General features: G+C 35.5%; 1 protein-coding gene across 7 annotated transcripts in view; it reads right to left on the bottom strand.

Annotated features, from left to right (window-relative positions):
- LOC141504324 (two pore channel protein 2-like) overlaps window positions 1-26,098 on the bottom strand; it is a 129,031-nt gene that overhangs the window by 55,024 nt on the left and 47,909 nt on the right. For 5 of the 7 annotated variants that reach the window (XR_012473280.1, XR_012473281.1, XM_074209269.1 and 2 more), the window contains exons 2-3: window positions 15,462-15,544; window positions 8,153-8,267 (exon numbers count right to left, since the gene is read on the bottom strand). Coding sequence is in view for 5 of the 7 variants with exons in the window: in XM_074209269.1 (XP_074065370.1) it covers window positions 8,153-8,267; window positions 15,462-15,544 (198 nt within the window). In the remaining 2 variants the exon portion in view is untranslated. Of the gene's footprint in view, window positions 1-8,152; window positions 8,268-15,451; window positions 15,545-26,098 lie in introns of those variants that run through there. The other 2 variants (XM_074209267.1, XM_074209268.1) reach the window with 2 other exon arrangements.

Genomic DNA, 26,098 nt, shown 5'->3' with positions numbered 1-26,098 from the left:
CCTGTTGCCAGCATTCCTCTTCTCACTCAGAAGATCAGAAAATGAAACAGTCATTGAGAATTCTTATCAAGGAGCAGCTGGATGGTACAGTAGAGAGAGCATCAACCCTGAAGTCAGAAGGACCATAGTTCAAATAGGACCTTAGACACTTACTAGCTGTGTGACCCTGAGCAAGTCACTTAACCTCAGTTGCCTCCACCCCAAAAAATGTTATAAAGTGGAAAGAGAAGGAATTCTCCGAAATACATTTTAAAAAACTATTTAAAATAGGAAAAAAAATTTTTGTACTCCTTTGTAGTTTAACAATGCCATGTCCCATAAAAGAAGGCACTTCTCCTGTTAACAGACTCTTATTTGACAAATTGCTAGATCATAGAATCATAGATTTAGAGCTGGAATGGACTTTACAATGGACTTTACAAATTGAATAATCCAACCCCACCTTTGCCATTTTAAAGATGAGGAAAATGCATCTCAGAAAAACTAAGTTTTCTATCCAAACTTACAAAGATTAGATACAACACAATCAGAATTTGAACTTAAGTCTTTTGACTTTAAAACCAATGCTTCTAGAATTATAGATTTAGAAATGGAAGGAAACTTAGAAACTGAGTCCAACTCCCTCATTTTATAGACAAGGAAAAAGAGGCTGAAAGAGGTTAAATAACATGCCCAGAGTAGTAAAGTGCCCTATACTTTGCAGACAAGTGGCACATGGATGAAGAACTAGGCTTAGAGTCAAGAAAAATTTAGTTCAAGACCTGCCTTTGACACTGACCTAGCTGTATGACCCTGAAAAGGTCATCCATTATATCTCAGACTTAGTTTTCTCATTTTTTAAATAAAACTAATAATATCATCTAATTCACAGGGTTGTTGTAAGAATCAAATGAAAGTAACAATAAGTAAAGCTCTATGTGAACCTTCAAACACTATAAATACACTATTATGTTACTGTTGGGATACTGCCTATTAGAAGGGTAGATGATTATAAAAAGTCTGATTCTTTGTCATAAATCATTAAGCAACATATAGACTTGAATATCCAAGAACTGTTTACCCAATAGTAGGGGAAACTCTCAAATGACTATATTTCATTAATTACTTTGATATTTTTTACCTTTTGTTCTTCCAAATGAATTTTGTAATTTCTTCTAGCTCTATAAAATAATTTTTGGTAGTTTGATTAGCATGTGGCACTATTCCTATTAGCATAGGCAAACTAATTTAGGTAAAACTATCATTTTTGTTATATTGATTGGGCCTACCCATGAGCAAATGATGCTTTTCCAGTTGCTTAGACCTGACTTTATTTATGTGAAAAGTGATTTATAGTTGTGTTCATATGATTTCTAAATTCATCTTGCTAGGACCTAGTATCAAATGACAAGATTGAGACATCAAAGACTCATTCTAGGACTCAGCCATGCTTGACTGGCTAAGCATGAGAATGAAGCCCTCTCAGGCACCAGAATATCAGGGTTCTCTCCTTGGGTCTACTTTTGCGTACAAAAGTGACAACCACACGACAATCAGAACCTCTGCTGAGCATGGATCCCTTATGGCTGGGAAAGGAAAGCTGCTAGGGACAGTCAAACCCTGCTTACTTAAAGCCAAGCCAAGTGGCTGAACAGATTTCAATCATACAATAACAGCACTATGAATAAAGAAGATCTATTTTGGTAGCACTTTTCTTTATCAGCAACTTTCCTACTGGGATAGAAATAACTTTGGAAGTATAAAGACACATTCCAGAAAGACAGAGTAAGGGGCACAAACTCAATAGCTAAATGTGACAGAAAACACAAAATAAATACCAGAAACTCTTGGGGAAGAAAAAGAAGGAGGGAAGGAATTTGAGTAAGGTTAGAAAAGGTAGAGAGATAAAAGGAATCCAACGTGTTCTAGGTCAGTCTATAAATATTTATTGAGCCTATTATGTGGCAGGCTCTGTGGATAAATTCTGGGAACACAAATAAAGGGCAAAACACAATCCCTATCCTTGAGGAGGTTACAGTCTAAGCAGGAGACAAGATACACACAACTATATATAGAAACAAGTTGTATACAACTTAAATGGGATATAATCCAAAGAGGGAAGGCTCTAGAATTAAAATGTAAAGAGAGTCTCAGACAAAGAGCAGACTAACAAGGGCAATACTAGGGCAGGACATTTGACTTGGGCTGGGACAGGGCTGGCTCAAGATCTTAGTACAAATCACTAATGCAATTCCAATAGGCAACTACCTTCCTTCCTCTTTCCCCCACTCCCAACTCTTTTCTCCTAATCTACCCTCCCTTCTAACCCTAACAGATTCCAATTCAAGTTTCCCTTCAAAATCAAAGTAGGAGGCCTGCTCTGATATTAGTCTGATATGGGGTCCTTCTACTCACTAAATTCCTGAAATTCCTTTATCAGAGACAAATCTTTCCAACTCATCATGAGAAACCAAATATTTTGAATAATTCAACTACCAAGTAGCATTGTTATTCATTAACCCCATACTACTCAACAAGAATAATATGATCTTGAGAGTTCTATTTACAGTGGCAGTCATGTATTTGACCCCAGTAAACTAATATTCTGGGGAAATGCCCTCCTCTCCATGAGTGAATGACCTTCTGTCCTCCAACTCAGTCTCTCTAATAAATGTTCTTTGGGGTGAGGAAAGGGAAGAAGAAGAGGCACAGGTAGTAGTGAACTACAAAGCCCAATGAGAAAAACCATTACATCCCTCAATTTGATCAACCTGGGATCTCCAAATATTTATAATCATTTTTTTCCCTTGGATAAATATACTGATCCTTCCCAAATAGATTTTGTGTGGGAAACAGAATTTAGTCTTAGGAAGACCAATGGAATTTAGAAGGCCCAGAAGTTTCAAATCAAAGTTTCTGACTCCATTTTCTGTCTGAAAAGTGCTTCTGTAAGAAACACTTTCATGCAAGGTGCTATCATTTCCCCATTGAAGAGGCATTCAAAGTAGACACAACCCAACCTGGGGTCCCATTTTACATAGGCAATTTACATAGGATGGAATGATGAAGGAAAGGAGAGTGGTATGCTTCCAAAATTCAGATTTCTGACTTGATATCCAGAACTGGCCAGATTCAGTCAATCAACCATGTTGTCCTTATTTACTACTACAGTTTTTCTAAAACTTAAGGAGATTCACACTGGGCTTTACCAGATGAAGAATAGAAACAATTAAAATATAACCAAACATTCTAAGTCTTAGACCTCCCCTCTAAACAAAAAAGGGGATGTATACATTCCCTCTTATTGGTTTTTTTGGTAAGGCAATGGGATTAAGTGATTTGCCCAAGGTCACACAACTAGGTAATTTTTTTTTAGGTTTTTTGCAAGGCAAATGGGGTTAAGTGGCTTGCCCAAGGCCACACGGCTCAGTAATTATTAAGTGTCTGAGACCAGATTTGAACCCAGGTACTCTTGACTCCAGGGCTGGTGATTTATCCACTGCACCACCTAGCTGCCCCTCAACTAGGTAATTATTAAATATCTGAGGCTGAATTTGAACTCAGGTCCTTCTGACTCCAGACCTAGTGCTCCATCCACTGAACCACCTAGCTGCCCCAATATATTCCCTTTAAAAAGATCTCAAAGAAATCAACTGCATTTAAATAATCAGAATGGTAGCTTCTAAGAATAAATATCAAGATTTCTTCCTCTAGTTTAGGGAGAAATCAGAGGGTTCAGGACCACCTAAAGCAACTGTTCCTGCTATCTACTATTAAGGTCATCTTGTCTTTATTTTTCCTACTTCTCTTTTTTTCTTCCTTTCTCTTTCCATTCTATCTTTTTTCTTCCCCATTGCCTCCCTACCCCACCCCCCCTTCCTTTTGCCTAAGGGCATTATTTGTGGAAGTCCTCAACAGAGTTCCTAATGCCTACTCTTGTCATTAAGACATTTCTCTCTGATCATTAAATTTATTTTCCACTAACTTTCATAAAAACTTATTCCGAGGAGCCAAGCATTCTGAGCAAGGAACCTAAGAACCAGACTTTTGTATTATCTGCCATTAAAATGGGGGACTTCTTGGGAAAGCTGGCAAAATCTGAAACTGTGAAGTGTCTACCTCTACAATTCACTTTAGTAGGAGAGAAGTATACAGAATTTAAAATTTAATGGAGATTACCTATTGAAGGTGGACTAGAGTACTGGATGGTAGCTGTGAGTCTGGTTGCCAGTATTCCTATTTCCTTGAATAGAATTACCACTAATTGTATTCTTTTTTTTAAAAAAAAGAGATAGAAATGATTTTGTATGTTATGCACTCAAGTTCATTCTGAATAAAACAAAATTCTGCATATTGAAAAAGTTATGGGGATTATTAGGACATGACAATTTCATTCATGTCAAAGACAGTTTATTTAGCTGTTTTTACAAGATGCTGATGTTCTGAAGTAGTTTTTTTCTGTCCATTTTTCCTCCTCAAAACAGTAAAAGGTTTGATAAGTCATCTTGGGAAGCTAACAAAGAAGAACTAAGTCAGGCTTTCAGAACCCTAGAAAGACAGCAGAATGAAGAAGCAATCATATGCTTTCCTGCTGTTTGGATAGGCAAAAAAGAAGTTAGGAACAATACATCAGTGGGACCTGAAGAGGGGTGCAGAGATGGGGGAAGTGGAGATGGGAGAAGTTATTGGTAAAAAGGAGGAAAAAAAATAAAAGGTCCACTTAAGAAAGTACACATGTTTACTTTGGGCCCTTCTCTTGTTTGCCTTTAAATGAGTTAGAACAAATAGAGCCAGGCAAAGAAGTATCTTCTTTACTTGTAGCTATGAAAACATGACACTCTGCCTTCTGTAACTTAAAGAAAGTAATATTTTTCTTCTTTTTAAAATACAATGAATATTCTATAGAACTGGTTCTCAAAGTATAGTCTGAGAACCTTTTCAGGGTGTTACTAGGTCTGAATTATTTTCATAATAATAACTATTTGTCTTCTAAAGTACTCTTCCCGTTTCTAAATAGTTTTTTACTTATTTTTAAAATTTTTTTATTTAAAGCAATGGATTGAATGATTTGCCCAAGCACACAGCTAGGCAATTATTAAGTGTCTGAGGATGGATTTGAACTGAGGTCCTCCTGACTTCCGGACCTGGTGCTCTATACACTTTGTCACCTAGCTGCCCTTTCTAAATATTTATTTAAATTGGTGCAGATTTTCTTCATATTTTTCAAACAAAATAAAACATCACAACAGAGGCACATATGAGAATCTAGCCAGACATAAAAGAGATCTGCAAAAATATGTAAAACAATTTCATTACTTTTTTTTTGTTTTGGAAATTACAGTGGTTTTTCATTAAAATATTATGTATAGTAATGTAGTGAGTTTGTTATTGTTATTTAAAAATTAATATATAAATATTTTTAATTTAGCAGTTTTAATTTCTAATAAAGTAAATAATCAATAGATATAGCCCATATAAACAAAAGATTAGGGGGGTTCACAATAATTTTTGAGCGTAATGAACTCTTAAAACCAAAGAGTTTGAGAACTATCACTATAAAAGAACCCTATCTCCATAGGATGTCCCCTGGGTTACAATTTTAAGATTATCATTTTAGATTAGTAAAATTGAGGATACAGAGTCACTGTCAAGATCAGTCAATCAATATGTCAAACACTATGCCAAGAGCTGAGGGTATAAAAAGAGGCAAAAAACAGTCCCTACCCTTGAGGAGTTCACAATTTAATGAGGACAATAAAAAGCAAACAAATAAATACAAACTATATTCAGAATAAAAAGGAAATCATTTAGAAAGTGAAGACATTAGATATAAAGGATGGGGGAAGTATTCTTGTAAAAGGTAAAATTTTAGCTGGGAATTAAAGGAAGTCAGGGAAGTTAGTAAGCAGAAATTTGGAGAGATCATTCAAGTCACTGGGGGAGAGCCAAAGAAACTGCCCAGAGCCCAGTATTGTAATGTCTTGTTCACTGGACTGAGTATATAAGGCAGAAAGAGAGTAAAGTATAAAAAAGACTGGAAAGGTAGAAGGGGCTAGGTTATGAAGCATTTTGAATACCAGAGCATTTTAAGTTTGATTCTGAAGTTATAGGGAACCACTGGAGTTTACTGAGTAGTCGGTTGACATGATCAGATCTTCGTTTTAGGAAAATTATTTTAGTAGCTGAATGGAAGTGGGGAGAAACTTGAGGCAGGCACACTCACCAGCAGACTACTAGGGTCAGCATCAGTGGCCGTGTCAGAGGAGAGAAGGGGGTATATTCAGAAAATGTTGCAAAGCCTGTTGTGAGTCTGGGGGGACTCAGGACAATGTTCCCCTCTATAGTAATAGGGAAGGTAGAAGCTGGAGGAGATTTTAGGGGGTAAAAATTCAATTTTGACCATGTTGAGTTTAAGATGCCTACTGGACTTAGTTTGAGATTTTTGAAAGACAATTAATTGTTAATACAAGATTGGAGATCAACGGAGAGGTTGGGATAAGAGGAAAATTTGAGAATGGAAATTAAATCCATGGAACCTGATAAAATCACCAGCTGAAGTACATAGAGGGAGAAGAGAAGACCCAAGACAGAACCCTGTAGGATACCTCTGGTTTGACCACATAATCTGGATGAAGAACCAGTACAAGAAACTGAGAAGGAGCTATCAGAGAGAGAACCAAGAGAGAGTGATATTATAACATACCAAGTAGTGAAGTACAATATTAATATTTGTGTAATCGCTGTATAAAACAGGTCCTTGACACTTTTCTGGGCCCTGAGAAACTCCTCAGAAATATAACTTTGGCTAGGCACCTTTGGGTCTGAGAATATTCTGACAGAACCCAAATGGTTGACCCTGGGGTCACGAGATAAACCATAAATTTGTCTGAGAGTCACAAAACACTCTTGTTAACCTAATAATTTTGCTGTATCTGGAAAATTCCTGCTTCCTCCCAAGACTGCCTCCCCTTCCCCCAGATGCAGCTGGAACCATAAGATAGTAAATTTCACTCCCTTAAACCTGTGGAAAGTCCATGAAATACGTGACTTCCTCTGTCTCGGGAAACATGTTAAGACATAACACAAAGACCCTGACCCTCTTCTGTCCTTGTCCAGCCCCATATCTATACTAAACCATATGTTTGCATATGTTTGTAGTAGTCTGACAAGAAACTATATATCTAACTGCTATCTCTGCTTCTGTATCCTGCTTGCTCCCAATACCCTCCCCCCGCCCCAAATACTATAAAAACCCTATCCTCTGAACACTCAGATACTATCTGATTTGGGTGCTCGCGACCCTCCCAGGCAGTCCCCGGGTAATAAAGAATCTCCAATTTAAAATTTATCAAATTTTGGTCTCCATCTCACTCTTTGGATTTAACAATAGGAAAGGGTGATCAACATTGTCAAGGTTGCAGAGAAGTCGAGGACTGATGGATTGTGCCTGAAAAGTCATAGCTACCATTCTCTAAGTAGGGGCAGAAAGGTTGAGGATTGATGGAAGCCATCAGTCTCTGATGATTATTTAGCCATAGTTACCATTTACTAGGTAGTAACAAGGCAGAGAAGGATGCTCACCACATTCCTCATTCAGATCTCTTGAGAATCTCTTTTTTCCATGTTTTATGTGGAGTTAAGCACACTAGTAGTTAACATTTATATATTATAAAATTAATATGGTGGTTGGAATGGAGGATCTAAAGACATTCATTATTATGACTTAAAACATTCTTGTTAGTTTGCACCAAGTGAAAAGTTCTTATATCATTTCTCTTCTAATTTCAAACAATTCCAAAGGAATCTCAATATTTTATGCATCTGATCTCATTTATTCGGGTACTCACTTATGATTTGAATTCATTCTTGTCCATGTCCTTCAATAAATCTGTTAAAGGGAGTTCTACCCAACATACTGTTGACATTTTAAAAGATCTTATGCTTTTTTTTCCAAAGGTAAAAGGAAGAAAATGAAGAAATGATATTGTATAAAAGAATGGTATTTATTATTGAAGGATATGGTTTCATAGTACAATTTTTTCTTTTCCACAAACAGAAAGACTAAAAATAATAAAATTTAAGAAAAAATATAAATTTCAGTATTCTGACAACTCATGTAAACCAAGGAGTTATTTGGGTTTTGGGGTTTTTTTAAATTATCTCTGGGACTTACCAGGAAAGGGAGTGGGTACACAGCAGGCTCCTCAAATAGAGCAAGAGAAAGATCTAGAAAAATAAAGAAGTAGGTGGCAACTCGCATAGTCCAGTGGTTATAAATATAGTAAAATCTGGAAGAAAAAAAGAATATTATATAAAAAAGCAAATCAACTTATTACCAAAACATTTATTTCTTTCCTTAACAGAAGACTTGTATTTTTGGAAAAATATAATCCTTATAACTCTGACCCTCTTTGCCCTTTTTTTCCTGCAGAACTGAAGGGAGAAAGCTACCAGGAAACTTACCCTTGCACAAGAATTAAAAAGTAAAATTGTTTGCCTTTTTATTCTTAAAATGAATCAGTGTTGTCCCTTAATGAAACAAAATTGCCCCATGTCTGCTCACAAGCAAATTTTTAAAAATATCATGGTATTTTTCTTACTCTTGAGGTTAGTTTGCTTTCCACATATAAATGTCTGTATTAACAATAAAATTATATTTATATATTAATTAAGGATTATCCAGAATGGTCTCATTTGATAATCACAATAATCATTTTACAATAAGGAAATTGCAACTTAGAAAGGTTAAGTAAGACCTAGTTCTTTCAAACTCCAAGTCCAAGCTCTTTTCACTATGCAATCTAACTAGTTTTGCTTGTGGTCATTCAGGAAACACTTCAAAACCCAATATGCCTTGTTAATGGCTATCCATAAAAGCTGAGCAAAGAAAAAAGATAGTGAGGTTATTTTTCACTTCAATTCAATCCTAGAGGGAATGACAAGACTGCTGTTTTTCATCTTTGAATGAAAAAAATAGAACCTTCATTTGTATCATTATTTCCCCCAGTAACTCATACACAGTAATAAAGGTTTGATGAAAAAAAAAAAAATATATATATATATATATATATATATATATATATATATATATATATATATACATATTAGTTTTTGCAAGGCAATGGGGTTAAGTGGCTTTCCCAAGGCCACACAGCTAAGTTAATTATTAAGTGTCTGAGGCCAGATTTGAACTCAGGTACTCCTTACTCCAGGGCCGGTGCTCTATTCACTGTGCCACCTAGCCACCCCTGATGAATATGTTTAATAAAGATTTCTTGGATTTATTTACCTTGTTAATAGATATTAATCAAAGAGTTCTGTGGATGTCAGTGAACTTAAAAAGTCAAAGTCAACAGTCTTCACCTTTTGAGTTCCTATTCATCCTTTAGAGTTCAATTCCAACACTAACAGCTCCATGAGGAAGACCTGAGCTACCTAAGAGAAGAATCTTCCCTTAAAAATTCACCTAATACTTTATTCTTCACCTCACCTAGCTTTCAATGGCATCTTATAAACATCTCTCCCCTATTAGAACAAGGAAAATGTTCTCTCTAAATTTTCTTTTTCCCTCACACTAGTATGGTGCCCTAGATATATTGCTTAATTCAATTTTTGTTAAATTAAAATTTAAAAGAATATATGATAAATAATCACCAGAGATTTAATTTTTTTAAATCTACAAGTGATGAATCCAGAAGCATTTATTAGGTACCTACTATGTTCTAAGAACTGGACTAGATGTCAGGAATACAAGAGTAAAACAGTTTCTGTTCTCTAGAAGTTTACTTTCTATTAGACATAGGTAATGTATCCACAATTAAGGAAACAAAGGCTATATGCTCCCCACCAAAAATTCCAACTTTTATGTATTGTTTTGTTCTTCCCCTTCTTCCATCTCCCAAATCTAATCAGTTGCCAAATTTTGTGGATCTTACCTTTGTTCTGTTCCCTTTTATCCTTTCATATAGATACTACCCTAGTTCAATTTTAGTCATTGCTGATAAGATTCTTGCTATAGTCCTTCCAGCTGATTCTTCACCTGGAAGATGGTCACTTCTAGAGAGCTAGGTATGGCTTCAAAAAGGGTCAGGGAACAGTAGGTATGGTATTTGCTGCCCAATAACTCCAGGAAAAATGCAAGGAATAGAATAGAGGTCTGTACACAACATCTATAGATCTGACCAAGACCTTTGATACTGTCAGTCATGAGGGCTTGTGGAAAATTACGTCAAAATTTGGTTTCCCAGAGAAGTTCCATCAGTTTCATACATTAATTCCATGAACGCATACTTGCCTGGATTCTGAATAGTGAATGATGCTCTTGAGATTTCCTGGTCACTAATGAATAAAACAAGACTTGTTCTGCTACCATGCTTTTTAGCAGGATGTTTCCAGCAATTTTATTGAATGACTTCACTGAGGATGAACACAGCCTCAAGGGCAGCTACCACACTGATAGTAAATTCTTCAACTTGAAAATGCAACAAGCCAAGATCAAAGTAGGGGAAGTGTTAGTGCATGATCTTCTGTTTACAGATGATTGTGCCCTAAATGCAGCCTCTGAAGCTGAGATACAACAAAATATGGATGGATTCTCTGCTGCTTGTGCTAATTTTGGTCTAATAATTAACACCAAGAAAATTCAGGTGCTCCATCAGCCAGCACCATCATATGTAGAATCACCTAGATTGAGAAGGGTTTTTTTTATTGTTTTTTGAATTTTACAATTTTCCCCCATCTCACTTCCCTCCCCCACCCCACCCCCACAGAATGCAATCTGATAGTCTTTACATTGTTTCCATGCTATACATTGATCAAAATTGAATGTGTTGAGAGAGAAATCATATTCTTAAGGAAAAATAAAATAAAGGAGAAAGCTAAATTATATAATAAGATAACTTTTTAAAATTAAAGGTAATAGTCTTTGGTCTTTGTTTACAGTTTACAGTTTACAGTCACAGTTCTTTCTTTGGATACAGAAGGTGTTCTCTATCACAGATACTCTAAAATTGTCCCAGATTGTTGCGCTGGATGAAATGAGCAAGTCCATTAAGATTGATCATCAACTCCATGTTGCTGTTATACTGTACAATGTTTTTCTGCTTCTGCTCAAAAGCAATGTTCCTAAGGCACAGTTGTGACTGTGTCACTTCCAATACTCAAAACTTTTCTGTGGCTATTGCCTTTAGGATAAAGTCCTCCACAATAAGTAATTTGAGTCAATATAATAAAAGTGAAAAATGCTATCTAAATTAATTTACATGTTCAGTGATATACTAATCCATCTGGAGGAAACAAAAAGGTCATGAATCTCAAGGAAAATTGCAATTCCTATTTACTCGAGACTCTTTTTTTTGTAAGCTCACACTAGTCAGGGAATTCAATTATCAGAAATACGTTTCATTCTTTCAGCCTTTCTTTCTCTGATTGGATGGTTGCTCCCAGAACCTCAATTGAAGCAGGGCACCCAGGAATCATGTTTTCATTCCTCTTCAGGCTGCTCTGGACTTTTTTTCCTGAAGAAATTGGGGTTAACTGACTCGTCCTAGGTCAAACAGCTAGTAAATGTCTGGGGCTGAATTTGAACTCAGATCCTCTTTACACTCTACCATTTAGTTACTCCTAGGATTTTCTTTATCATTCCTCTACTCACTTCCACCTTCTTTTCCCACCCCACCCCACCCCAACTCCTTTTCAGTTTTCTATTACATGTTGCCTTTCCTTTAGAATGTAGCTTCCTAGAGGGCATGGGTTGTCTTTCTACTTTTATTCCCAGTTCTTAGCATATTGCCTAACACATGGTAAATATTTAATAAAAGCTTGTTGATTGACATTGGAAATAATGAAACAAGAAAGGGGGTCTAGTAGTATCTGATCTCAAACTATACTACAAAACCATACTACAAAAATAATTTAAAAATAGATGTCTATTAGAGGAATAGATTAGGTAAACAACATACTAAAGCAAATGAACCTAGGAGCTCAATGTTTGACAAACAAGAAGACCCCAACTACTAGAATAAAGCTTCATTATTTGACAAAGACTGATGAAAAAACTGGATGAAAGTTCAGCAGAAGTCAACTTTAGACCAACACCTCATACCTACATATGAAGAAAAACTACAAATGGCTAAGTTACATGCATAAACATAAGTGAATTTGTTGAACAGATCTATGGATGGAGAAGAGCTCATGATTCAACAGGGAATGGGGAGAGAATTATTTGATTATGTTGACAATTTGATCACATAAAATCAAAAAAGTTTGTAAAAATAAATCCAAATAGGGGCAGCTAGGTGACACAGTGGACAGAGCACCAGTCTTGGGAATCAGGAGGACCTGAATTCAAATTCGACCTCAGATACTTAATGTGTGCCTTGAAAAAAGCCAAAATAAATAAACAAATCCAATTAGAAGGGAGCCATTCAACCATATTAAAAAAAAAATCTTTGCAGCAAGTTTCTCTAATAAAGGTCTCACAAGATATATGCATATATATGTAAATATGTATACATAAATATATACATTTACATACATATAGATATGAGGAATTGATTCAAATTTATAAAAAAAGAGTCATTCTCCAAATGAAAAGTGGTCAACAAGTATGAACAGGAAGTTCTCAAGGAAAGAAATTAAAACTATCTCTAGTCATATAAAAATGCTTCAGAGCACTAATAATTAGGGAAATACAAATTAAAGCAATACTGAGGTTTTCATCTCATATCCATCAAATTGGCAAAGTTGACAAAAATGTGAAAAACAAAAAATACTGGAGGGACTATGGAGAAAAAAAGGGAATATTAATGTATTGTTGATAGAGTTGTGAATTGGTCTAACCATTCTGGAAAAGAATTTGGAACTATTCCAAAAAAGTTCCTAGCTGTAGAGAGTTTTGGACCCAGAAATACCAGTGCTAGGCCAAGAAGATAAAAGAAAGAGAGAAAAGTCCTATAAATACAAAATACTTATAGCAACTCTTTTGGGGTGACAATGAATTAAAAAACAAGGATATACCCAACATTTGGGGAAAGACTGAACAAATTATGGCATGTAATTATGAAATGATTGTATCGTAAAAGAGACAGTTTCAGAGAAACCTGAAAAGACCTGAATGAAGAGGAAACGTTAAAACTTCAACAGGCAAAAATAAACAGTTTTGAACATCTCAAAAATTCTGATCAAGGTCATTATCAAACATGATTCCAGAGGATTGATAATGAAGAATGCTACCCAACAGCTAATAAGAGAAATGATGGGTTAATATGAAGAATGAGATACACATTTTTGAAACCAATATTTGCTTTGCCTATCTAAGTTTATTTGTTACAGAATTTTGTTTTGTTTTTATTCCCCAGATTGGGGGGGGGGGTGGGATATGGGAGGAGAAAAATAAATGCTTGATAATTGAAAAAAAAAAGAATTTGTTTTTAAAATAGGACCAAATAGGACTTCAAGTCTTTTCCAGTTTGCATGGATTTCTTAAGCTGACCATGACCTCAACCTATTTTTCTATTTCTAATTTAGTGGCCCAAAGCCATTGAAATTATTCTAATTGTGTTCCCTTTTACTTTATGGTATGTGGATATACATATATAAACATACATATATACATGAGTATATATGTATGTGTAAATATGTTTGTAAATATAGGTTATGATCTGGACTTTTTAAGGAAAATCTATTTAATAAATCAATGAATCAATCAATAAGCATTTATTAAGCATTTTCTATATGCCAGCCACTCTACTGATACAAAAAAAGATGCAAAAGTCAGTCCCTGACCTCAAGAAGCTTATAATCTAATGGGGAAAGAACATGTAAACAAATACATATGAAGCAAGCTATATGCAAGATAAGTAGAAAATAATTAACAAAGGAAAGGCACTGGAATTAAGAAGAGTTGGATAAGGCTTCCTATAGAAGGTAAGATTTTAGTTGGAACTTCAAGGAAGTTAGAGGTCAGTAATTGGAGTTGATGAGAGAGCATTTCAGGTATGGGGGAGAGCCAGAGAAAATATCTCTAATTGAGAGGTAGAGTATCTTGTTCAAGGAACAGTCATGAGTTCAGTGTCACTGGATCAAAGAGTACATGGTAGGGAATAAGGTATAAAATATATCAGTATCTTCTGGAAATAGTTTTAAACCACATTCCAAGTGATAACTAAATTAGGATGATTTTTTTTAATTTAAAAAGGTTTAATTTATTAAACATCATTCTGTGCTAACAAAGTTTTAGTGAATTACAAATAAAGCAGGATAGAGGTTAAAGATGTTCATGAAGCAACTCCTACATGCCTCTACAAATTTATTTCATTACATCCCCCCTAAGGTACTCAGCATTCTATCAAAGAGAAATTATTCCCCAGACTCAGTATTCCATCTTCTACTTTCATGCTTTGCACAGATTATCCTTTAATGCCACAAATGCTCATCTGTCTCTTAGAATCCCTAGACCTCTACAAGGTTTGGGTTCAGCCCCACTTCTCATGGGATGTCATTCTTGATTCTCCCAGCTCAAAGTTGGTGGTTCTCTTTCCATCTTCAAATTACCGTGCATTTACTTATCTGTACATATCTATCTCTCAAGTAGAGAGTATGTGTACATATTAAACACTTAATAAATGTCTATTGAAATAAAATAAGTGAAAATTCAAGAAAAGTATGAAAAGGAGCAAGTATTTTAGATGCCTGCTGGATTTTTTTATTTTAATAAATTTATTTTTTTCCAATTGTATGTGAAGATAACTTTCAACTTCTATATTTTGTAGTTTTCTCCCTCCCAACCTTCCCTCCCCCTACCCTTATATAATCTGATAATGGGATTTGCATGTACAAATGTGTTACACATATTTCCATATTAGTCACACTGTGAAAGAAGAATAGAAACAAAAGGGAAGGGGGCAGCTAGGTGGCGTAGTGGATAAAGCACTGGCCTTGGAGTCAGGAGTACCTGGGTTCAAATCTGGTCTCAGACACTTAATAATTACCTAGCTGTGAGGCCTTGGGCAAGCCACTTAACCCCATTTGCCTTGCAAAAAACTAAAAAAAAAGAAAGAAACAAAAGGGAAAAAAATCACAAGAAGGAAAAAAATTTAAATGGTGAAAATAGTATGCTATATATTGATCAAAATTGACTATGTTGAGAGAAATCTTGATGGACTTATCTCTTCTCAGCAATACAGTGATTAAAGACAATTCTAAAAAAACTGATGGAAAATGCCATCCACATTCTTCATCTAAAAGCTGCCTGTTCATATCCTTTGACAATTTATGAATTGGAAAATGACTCATATTCTTATAAATTTGACTCAAGTTCACTATATATTTTAGAAATGGGACATTTATCAGAAACATTGGCTGTGAAAATTATTTCCTAGCTTTCTGGTTTCCTTCTAATTTGGGTTGTACTTTTTTGATACTATGTAGCCACATATAAATTTAGAGATAACATACATATAAAAATACACACCATTCATTACCTGATAGCTTGAGGTGAGGTTTCAAATGGAATGTTTCTATTGTATTGAGCGTCATACACATAGGCAGCAGCCAGCAAGAGGTCCTAAAAATTACAAAAGGATATAAATAAGACTTAATTGATGCTGAAAATAGAGAATATATTCCCTAGCTACTTATTCCAGCACTGGTTACACTTTCATTCATACTCTGACTCACTGGTGAAATACTCCTTGCTTCCCATTGCCATTTCTGGGCTCCTCTCTACCACCATCCTTCAATAACTTCATCTCCTTTGAGGTTCATTAAATCCAAACTTCATTACCCAAACAGGATTCTACTGACTATCTCCAGGATGCTCTTTTCCTCCCTCAATTAGTTTAGGACCTGGTTCAGTCTTTCTTTCCTCCTTAACTCCTGCCCTCATACTAAAGGATTCCAACGCTCATATTGATACTCCCTCAAACTCTCTACATTCCCATTTCCTCAACTTACTAATTTTCCATGACTATAGCTACACACAGTAATATCCTTGTTCTTATCATCATTCACAAGTCTTCCCAACCCAAGTTCATGAATTCTGAAATTCCTTTATCTGATCATAATCTATTGTCATTCTACCTCTCCCACTGCTTTGCTACTTCAAACCCTGTCCTTTTTCCTCATCACCTCTAATCCCTTGATCTTTTAGTTCTTTTGTACACATCTGCACTATCCACACTTTCTTCCCTTCCCCATCTTGAAGTCTTGGTGAACCAATTGAATTCTCCACAATTCTCTTCTCTCAAGTTCCTTGCCCTTTTATTCAATAAAGATCTTGTCCTCCAATTTTGAATTACTTCCTACCACCTACTACCTTTGCATCTGCTGAATGAATGTTAGAAATAATCATGAAAGCATGCTAGCTGAATCCACTGATGTATATTAATCTCAACTGGTTTTTCACTGTAGCAAGCAATCTTTTTTAATATTTCCTTAATCAATTTGCCTTTCTATTTACCAAAGTGTTTTTTCCAAATCTTTTCATTCCACCCCTAGCTCCCCACCTTCTGAATTGAGAATCTTGCCTCACACTTCACTGAAAAAAATAAGGCCACTCACAGAGAGGGCCAGCTTCTTCCCTACTCCTCATCTATAATCACTCACACCTCTTTCATCTATTTCACATGAAGAGATGGCCCTCCTCCTTGCCAAGTCAAACTTTTTTACATGCACAAGTAATCCCATTCCATCCAATCTTCTTCAATAGATTACTCTTCTGTCATCTCTACTCTCTTGCTAATCTTTAATTTCTCCCTGTCTACTGGCTGCTTCCCTACTGCCTATGACTTTGTATCCCTTATCTCAAAAACTCTCCTTTGAGTCATCCATCCCCACTAACAAATATCTCCTATTTTTTGTGGCTTAACTCCTTGAAAAAAGTCATCTACAATAGGTGCCTCCATTCATTTCCTTTTTCTTTCACTTTTTTCTTTTTTTTCCTACATTTTTAATTTTTTTGAATTTTACAATCCCCCCCAATCTCACATGCCTCCCTGCCACAGAAGGCAGTCTGATAGTCCTTAAATTGTTTCCATGCTATACATTGATCAAAATTGAATGTGTTGAGAGGGAAATCATGTCCTTAAGGAAAAAATAAAACATAAGAGATAGCAAAATTATATAATAAGATAAAATTTTTAAAAAACTTAAAGGTAATAGTCTCTGGTCTTTGTTTAAATTGCACAGTTCTTTTTTTGGATACAGATGGTATTCTCCATTGCAGATACCCTAAAATTGTCCTTGACTGTTGCACTGATGAAATGAGCAAATCCATTAAGGTTGATCATCAAGGGGCAGCTAGGTGGCACAGTGAATACAGCACCAGCCCTGGAGTCAGGAGGACCTGAGTTCAAATCCCACCTCAGACACTTAATAATTACCTAGCTATGTGGCCCTAGACAAGTCACTTTAACCCCATTGCCTTGCAAAAAAAACTAAAAAAAAAAGATTGATCATCAACCCCATGTTGCTGTTATGGTATACAATGTTCTGGTTCTGCTTATCTCACTCAGCATCAGTTCATGCAAATCTTTCTAGGCTTCTCTGAATTCCCATCCCTCCTGGTTTTTAATAGAACAATAGTGTTCCATGACATACATATACCACAATTTGTTCAGCCATTCCACAATTGATGGACATTCACTCAATTACCAATAATTCTTTGCTACCACAAACAAAGCTGCTAAGAATATTTTTGTACAAGTGATGTGTTTATCCTTTTTCATGATCTCTTCAAGGTATAGGCTAGTAGTGGTATTGCTGGATCAGAGGACATGCACATTTTTATTGCCCTTGGGGCATAATTCCAAATTGTTCTCCAAAAAGGTTGGATGAGTTCACAGCTCCACCAACAATGCATTAGTGTCCCAGATTTCCTACAACCCTTCCAACATTAATTATTGTTCTTTCCGGTCATATTAGGCAGTCTTAGAGATGTGAGGTGGTACCTCAGAGATACTTTAATTTTCATTTCTCTAATTAGTAATGATTTAGAACAATTTTTCATATGACTATGGGTAGCTTTGATTTCCTCATCTGTAAATTGCCTCTGCATATCCTTTGTCCATTTGTCAATTGGGAAATGGGTTTCTTTTTTATAAATTTGACTCATTTCTCTCTATATTTTAGAAATGACTTCTTTGTCAGAAATACTAGTTATAAAATTGTTTCCCAATTTACCACATTTCATTTGATTTTGGTTACAGTGGTTTTGTTTATGCAAAAGATTTTTTAATTTATTGTAATCAAAATTATCTAGTTTCTTTTTAATGGTGTTCTCCATCTCTTCCTTGATCATAAACTGCTTCCCTTTCCATAGATCTGATAGGTAAACTATTCCTTGATCTCCTAGTTTGCTTATAATATTGTCTTTTATATCTAAATCCTATACCAATTTTGATCTTGTCGAGATGTTGGTCTAATTGAAGTTTCTGCCATACTAACTTCCAATTTTCCCAACAGTTTTTATCGAAGAGAGAGTTTTTATCCTAGAGGCTGGAATCTTTGGGCTTATCAAATAGCAGATTACTATAATCATTCCCTGTTATCTATTTTGCACCTAGTCTATTCTGCTGATTCACCACTTTATTTCTCAATCAATACCAGACAGTTTTGATGGCTGATACTTTATAATACAATTTTAGATCTAGTAGGGCTAAGCCACCTTCTTTTGTACTTTTTTCAATTAAATCCCTGGAAATTCTTGACTTTTTATTTCTCCACATTAATTTACTTACAATTTTTTCTAACTCATTAAAGTAATTTTTGGAATTTTGATTGGTAGCGCACTAAATAAGTAGTTTAATTTAGATAGAATTGTCATTTTTATTATATTAGCTCAGCCTATCCATGAGCAGTTGATATTTGCCCAGTTATTTAAATCTGATTTATTTGTGTGAGAAGTGTTTTGTAGCTGTTTTCATAGTTTCTGAGTCTGCCTTGGCAGGTAGTCTCCCAAGTATTTTATATTGTCTGAAGTTACTTTGAATGGGATTTCTCTTTCTAGCTCTTTCTGCTGTATCTTGATAGTAATATATAGAAATGCTGAGGATTCATGAGGGTTTATTTTCTGTGACTTTGCTAATTGTTTCTAGTAGTTTTTTAGATGATTTTTGTAGGATTCCCTAGGTATACCATCATGTCATCTGCAAAGAATGAGAGTTTTGTTTCTTCCTTCCCAATTCTAATTCCTTCAATTTAATTTTCTTCTCTTATTGCTGAAGCTAACTTTTCTAACACAATATTGAATAGTAGTGGTGATCACAGGCATCCTTGTTTCAGCCCTGATCTTATTGGGAATGCCTCTATCTTATTTCCATGGCATATAATCAAACTTTGTTGATGGTTTCAGATGGATACTGCTAATTATTCTAAGGAACAATCCATTTATTCCTACCTTCTCTAGTGTTTTTAATAGGAATGGGTGATGTATTTTGTCAAAGGCTTTTTTCAGCATATATTGATATGATCATATGATTTCTGATAGGTTTGTTATTGATATAGTTAATTATACTAATGGTTTCCCTAATATTGAACCAACCCTGCATTCCTGGGATAAATCCTGCTTGATCATGTGTATTATCCTAGTGATTACTTGATGTAATGGCTTTGCTAAATTTTTATTTAAGATTTTTGCCTCTATATTCATTAGGGAAATAGGTCTATAATTTTTCTTTCTCTATTTTGACACTTCCTGGCTTAGGTATCAGCACAATATTGGTGTCATAGAAAGAGTTAGGCAGAGTTCCATCTTCTCCTATGTTACCAAAGAGTTTATACAGAATTGGAACCAATTGTTCCTTAAATGTTTGATAGAATTCACTTGTGAATTTATCTGGCCCTGGAGATTTTTTCCTTAGGGAATTCAATAATGGCTTGTTGAATTTCTTTTTTTTCAAAGACAGGGTTATTTAGGTATTTAATTTCCTCTTCATTTAACCCAGGTAACTTATATTTTTGTATATACTCATCATTTCACTTAGATTATCAAATTTATTGGCATACAGTTGGGCAAAATAATTCCAAATCATTACTTTAATTTCCTCCTCATTGGTGGTGAGTTTACCTTTTTCATTTATGATACTAGCAATTTGATTTTCTTCTTTCTTTTTTTTTAAAATCAAATTAATGAGAAGTTTATCAATTTTATTGGTTTTTCATAAATCCAAATCTTGGTTTTATTTATTAGTTAAATAGTTTTGCTTCTGATTTTATTAATTTCTCCTTTAATTTTTAGAATTTCTCATTTGGTATTTAATTGAGGTTTTTTAATTTGTTCTTTCTCTAATTTTTTAGTTGCATGTTTAATTCATTGATTTCCTCTTTCTTTAATTTACTCATGTAAGCATTTAAATATATAATATATCCCCTGACAGCTGCCTTGGCTATATCCCATAAGTTTTGATATGTTGTCTCATTATTGTCATTATCTAGGATGAAATCATTAATTCTTTCTGTAATTTGCTGTTTGATCCACTTATTCTGTAAAATGAGGTTTTAGTTTCCAATTAATTTTAGGTCTATCTCTCCATGGCCCATTATTGCATGTGATATTTATTGTATTATGATCTCAGAAGGATGTATTCACTATTTCTGCCTTTCTGCATTTGATTATAAGGTTTTTATGCCCTAGGACATGGTCAATTTTTGTCTAAGTCCATGTACTGCAGAAAACAAAAGTATTTTCCTTTCTATTCCATTTAATTTTCTCCAAATGTCTATCATGTCTAGGTTTTCTAATGTTCTATTTACCTCCTTAACTTCCTTCTTGTTTACTTTATGGTTAGATTTATCTAAATCTGAGAGCACTGAGGGCTTCCACCAGTACTGTCTATGTCTTCCTGTAACTCATTCAACTTCTCCTCTAAGAATTTAGATGTCATACCACTTGGGGCATACATATTTACTACTGAAATTGCTTCATTATCTATGGTACCTTTTAGAGTATATGATTTCCTTCCTTATCTCTTTTAATGAGATCTATTTTTGTGGTTGCTTTGTCTGAAATAAGGATGGCTACCCCTGCTATTTTCACTTCAACTGAAGCAAAACATATTTTGTTCTAACCTTTTACCTTTACTCTGTATGTATCTCTATCTAAATTGTTTCTGGTTGCTTGCAGGATTTTCTCTTTTATCTGATAGTTCTGGAATTTGGTCACAACATTCCTTGGTGTTTTTATTTTGGGATCCCTTTCAGGAGGGGATTGATGTACTCTTTCAATAACTATTTTGCCCTCTGGTTTTGTGATATCAGGGCAATTTTCCATCACTAAATTCTGTAATATTGAGTCCAGGCTTTTTTTCTCTTTAATGTTTTCAAGAAGCCCAATGATTCTTAAGTTGTCTCTTTTGGATCTATTCTCAAGGTCTTGCCAGTGAAATATTTTACATTTTCTTCTATTTTTTTTCTTTTTATAGTTTTGTTTAATAGATTCTTGTTGTCTCATGAAGTTATTAGTTTCCACAGATACCATTCTTTTATAGAGAGGGATTTTCTTCATTTACTATTTGTAATTCTTTTTCCAATTGATCAATTCTATCTTTGAAGGAGTTTTCCATTTGCCTAATTGAGGTTTTGAGAGAATTATTTTCTTTTTTCATTTGTCCAATTGCATTTTCCAAGGATTTGTTTTCTTGTTGCAATTTTCTCTTGAGTTCCTTTCCACAATTTTTCCAGTTGATTTTTAAGCTCCTTCCTGATTTCTTCTAGGAAGTCTTTCTGGACTGGAGACCAATTCATATTCTCCTCAGAAGTTTAGATTTCTCTGAGTTAGGATCTTTGCCATCAAGGTAGTTTTTTTATGCCCCACCCCCCCGCTTTCTGATGAATTTTCTTCATTTTCCTAAGCTCTTGTGTTGGGGCAGAGGCTGGTTCACAGATCTTTGGTGTTGAAATTCCTAGAGGTTTTGCTCACTGGGTTTAGTAACACCAAGTGGGCCAACCAGTATGGGGTTCTGGTTGCTTTCTCTGCAGTGTCTGTGACCTTGATTTGAGGCCCACTCCCTAGGCCTAGAGAATATTGGCAGGGGTGGGTACAGCTGGACACTGTTATCCTGGAACACTGTGGGCTGTGCCCTGGGGCTAGGTAGTTAATCTCCCTATTCTGCTGAGGGAGCTCTGCTGCCCACACCTGAGCCTGGCGGGGTAGGGTAGGGTAGGTTGTTACTGTGTTTGCTCTGGGAAGAGGGCTCTGCTGAAAGTATGGAGCCCACAGCCCCGAGCCAGTTGGCTTGAAGTCCTGCTGCATTCTGCAAATCTCTGTGTTGGAATGCCCCCTCCAGTCACACTGGAGCTCCCCTGTTCCACTCCTCACACAGCCAAAACCTCCACTGCTGGTCTTAGGTTGGTTCTCAGGATTCACCTTGTCACCCCTGAGCTGGCTCTCTGCTCTCTACCCCCAGCTCACCCACACTCCCCTGAAACAGACCTTGTTTGTAAATGTTCTTCTCCTAGCTTCTTTTTCTGGGTTTGTCAATCAAATTTCTGTTAAGAGACTTGATTCATATTAGTTCTGAGGGAAAGCCAGGAGACCCTCTAGCACAGTGCCTGGCTTCTCTCTGCCATCTTGGTTGGCTTCACTTCTTTCTTAAAACTCTGAAGTCTGGCTTCTAACTTCATCGTTCAACTGGAACTATTCTCTCCAAAGTTACTAATAACTCAATGGACAAATATAATGGTCTTTTCTGAGAATTCACCCTGCTTGACTGCTCTGTAGTCTTCTTTGACATCATTGATCATGCTCTTTTTTTTTTTAGATTTTGCAAGGCAATGGGGTTAAGTGGCTTGCCCAAGGCCATAGGGCTAGGTAATTATTAAGTGTCTGAGGCTGGATTTGAACTCAGATACTCCTGACTCCAAGGCCAGTTCTTTATCCACTGTGCCACCTAGCCACCCCGATCATGCTCTTCTTGATGCTTTCTTCTCTCTATGTTTTCATGAAATTGTTCTAGCCTGGTTCTCCTCCTGGTTGTCCTTTGCTGGATCTTTGTCTAGGTCATAGCTACTGACATTGAATGGCCCACTGACTCCATCCTGGATCCTCTTTTCATCACCTTCTGAATAATTTTACTTGGTGATCTCATCAACCCCATGGATGTAAATCTCATATCCATGTAGATGATTTTCAGATTGTTTAGTTCTAACTTCCTTCCTTAGCTCCTGTCTTGTATTTCCAACTACTTAATGGACATCTCAGACAAGATATCTGGTACATATCTTAATTTCTATATGTCCAGAACTGAATTATCTTCCTCTCAAATTCAAATCTTCCCCTGTTCCTAACTCCCCTCTTATTGTAGAGGGTACTACTTATCCTCCCCAGGCACTCAACCTAGGTGTCAAGCTAGATTCCTTATTCTCTCACTCCTCATATCCAACCAATAGATACATTGTTTCTACCTTAATAATATCTGTTTCTACCTTAATAATATCTATTGAACATGTCCCTTCCTCTCCCCTGACAATTATATAACTTAGGAGCAGGCCCTCATCACCTCACACCTGATCTGCTACAACAGCTTCCTGATTGGTTTCTCTGCATTATATCTTGCCCCACTTCAGTCTATCCTCAACTCAGCTGATAAAATGATCTGTCTGATCATCACACAAACATACCACATACCCCTGTATTCAATAAACTCTAGTGGTTCCCTCTTACCTCCAGGTACAATATGAAATCTTCTGTTTGGTATTCAAAGTTCTTCATAACCTGGCCCCTTGCTGTCTTTCCAATCTTCTTGCACCTTACTATCCTCTACCTGGCTCTGTGACCCTGTAACAATGCCAACCTTCCTGCTACTCCTCAAATAAGACCACCACCTTCCAATTAAGCCTTTTGTCTTGCTATGAATTCCCCATGCCTCATCTTTATCTTCTGGCTTCCTTCAAAGACTCAACTAAATTCATGTTTACAAGAAACCTTTCTCATTACTTAATTTTGTATCTTTCCTCTGAGAGCATCCTCAATTTATCACATATGTAATATATACATATGTGTGTGTGTCTTGTTTGCTCCTAATTGTTTCATGCTGTCACTCCCATTAGATCCAGCTCCCTAAGAGCAGGGGTTACTTTTTACCTTTCTTTGTATCCTTAGAACTATGCCTGGGAGGTACACAATAGCTACTTAATAAGTGTTTGACTGACAATCTAAGACAAAAAAAGAAAACTTGTTTTTTTAACAAATTATTTTGCTTCCCCTAAAATGGGAAAAAAAGACAATTCCTATTTACCATTGTTATCTATCAAAGTCAAAGAAATTCCCAACACTGATTAAATAGCTCAGGGGCTTCAATTCTAACATATATATCTATGTCTATATTTAAATATAGATATAGATAGATATAAGATATATAGATATAGATATGTACATATATATATAACTTTAGCCTAAAAAAAAACACCAACCCTCCCAACCATTTAATTTGTGTTAAAATTGTATTAATTTGATTTTTGTTTTTTTTATTTATTTGTTTCCACATCTTTCATTTCATCAACATGGAGAATTCCAAGTAGGTTAATCCCCCCACAATGATACAGAAGGGCAATTTGCCTTTAATTTTCAGTTTTTAGATTGTCCATGGTCACTCAATTAGTCTTATTAGAGGAAAGATTTAAACTCAGGTCTTCTTGATTTTATGGTCAACTTTTACTTAACTTTGTCACAATGGTTTTGTCATTGTCACTTTGGTTCTCATATTGTAAATGCCAAGAATATTGGATTCCAAGTCTTTTCACAACTAGATTAATTTTCCTAAAGCACAGTTCTGATCAGGCCTTTCCCTGATCCAGATTTCTTGTTAGAGTTAAAATATATCTAGCAAGGATTAGTTAGGAAAAATTGCTGAGTGTCATGCAAATATAATCAAAAAAATATTTTTAAACTAAAAAAAAAAGGATAGGGGGGAGGAAAAAAATCCTTTTTATATACCCCAAACTAATTTTCTTATAAAGTGGCACCGATGAAGGAAGAATACCCATTGATACAATAATAGATAGAGTCACAGAAGACCAAATTCAAGAAAGGCTTTAATAATAAACATCATCTCAAATGTCTAGGGTAGTACATCTTTTTAAATTTAATTTTTTTTAAATTAACAAACATTTCTTTTCTTTCCCTCTCATGTCCTACCCCAAATTAAAAAAAAGAACAAAGTCCCTGTAATAAATATGTATAATAAAATGAAAGAAATTCCTACATATTCCATGTCTAAAAATCCCCTTTTAAGACTTGGCTTAAATCCTGAAGAAAGGGGTGTGGAATGGGAAATGGAGGGTTAAAAATTATTTACTAGCCAAGAGTACTGTTCTTAACTTCTTCAACCTTTTCAGACCCCCCCCCCCCCCCGAACATCATTGACCATAACTTAAAGGAAGAGAATTGTATCAAGGAGGTAGGAAAACTAAATGAGTAGGGAAAAGGAGAAACTAGTTGCCATTTCATGCAAGAAATGTGAGAGAGAGAGAGAGAGAGAGAGAGAGAGAGAGAGAGAGAGAGAGAGAGAGAGAGAGAGGTCATGGAGAGAAGACTGGAGGTCATAAGCTCCTGAACCAAAGTGTTGAAACTATTTTAATACAAAGTTGTAAGTGGATTCTGATCTACTTCTAGACCAATTCAGCTGGGAAAAGAAAATAGTCACCTCTCCTCCCTTCTTCCTTTCTCTCAAAAATATGACATTTAATCCACCCCTGGCTCCCTTCTGGGTTTACTGACTTTCTTAAGGTGGCTAATATAATAAATTGTTGACTAACCAAAATTCAAAGCTGTGCATTTGCAGCCTAGTTAATGTTTATAGATATAGAGGGGAAAGGAAAGAAATTGAATTCTCTGTTCTTAAGAGGAGAAACATTTTGCATAACTGAGGTTAGGGACTCAGGGATTCAAAGTTTAGATGCATTTGACCAAAGAAGAAAGGGAAATGGGTATTGAATTGTTACAAGCCCAGCACAGAATCCTAAATCTGCAGATTATCCCTAGCAATAAAATCCTTCAAAGGGAACAAAATACCAACATATTATTATTTTTTCATTTTTCCTGGTGGCCACCAATAGCCATCTGGTATTTAAATAGAAAAACAGGTCCCTCCTTAAGGGAGGGAGAATTAAACTGCTTGAAAAT

The sequence above is a fragment of the Macrotis lagotis genome, chromosome 1, assembly GCF_037893015.1.
Source record: "Macrotis lagotis isolate mMagLag1 chromosome 1, bilby.v1.9.chrom.fasta, whole genome shotgun sequence".
Classification (NCBI taxonomy): Eukaryota; Metazoa; Chordata; class Mammalia; order Peramelemorphia; family Peramelidae; genus Macrotis; species Macrotis lagotis.
The sequence above is the reverse complement of the archived record's forward strand: the minus strand, read 5'-3'. Positions and strand labels throughout refer to the sequence as shown.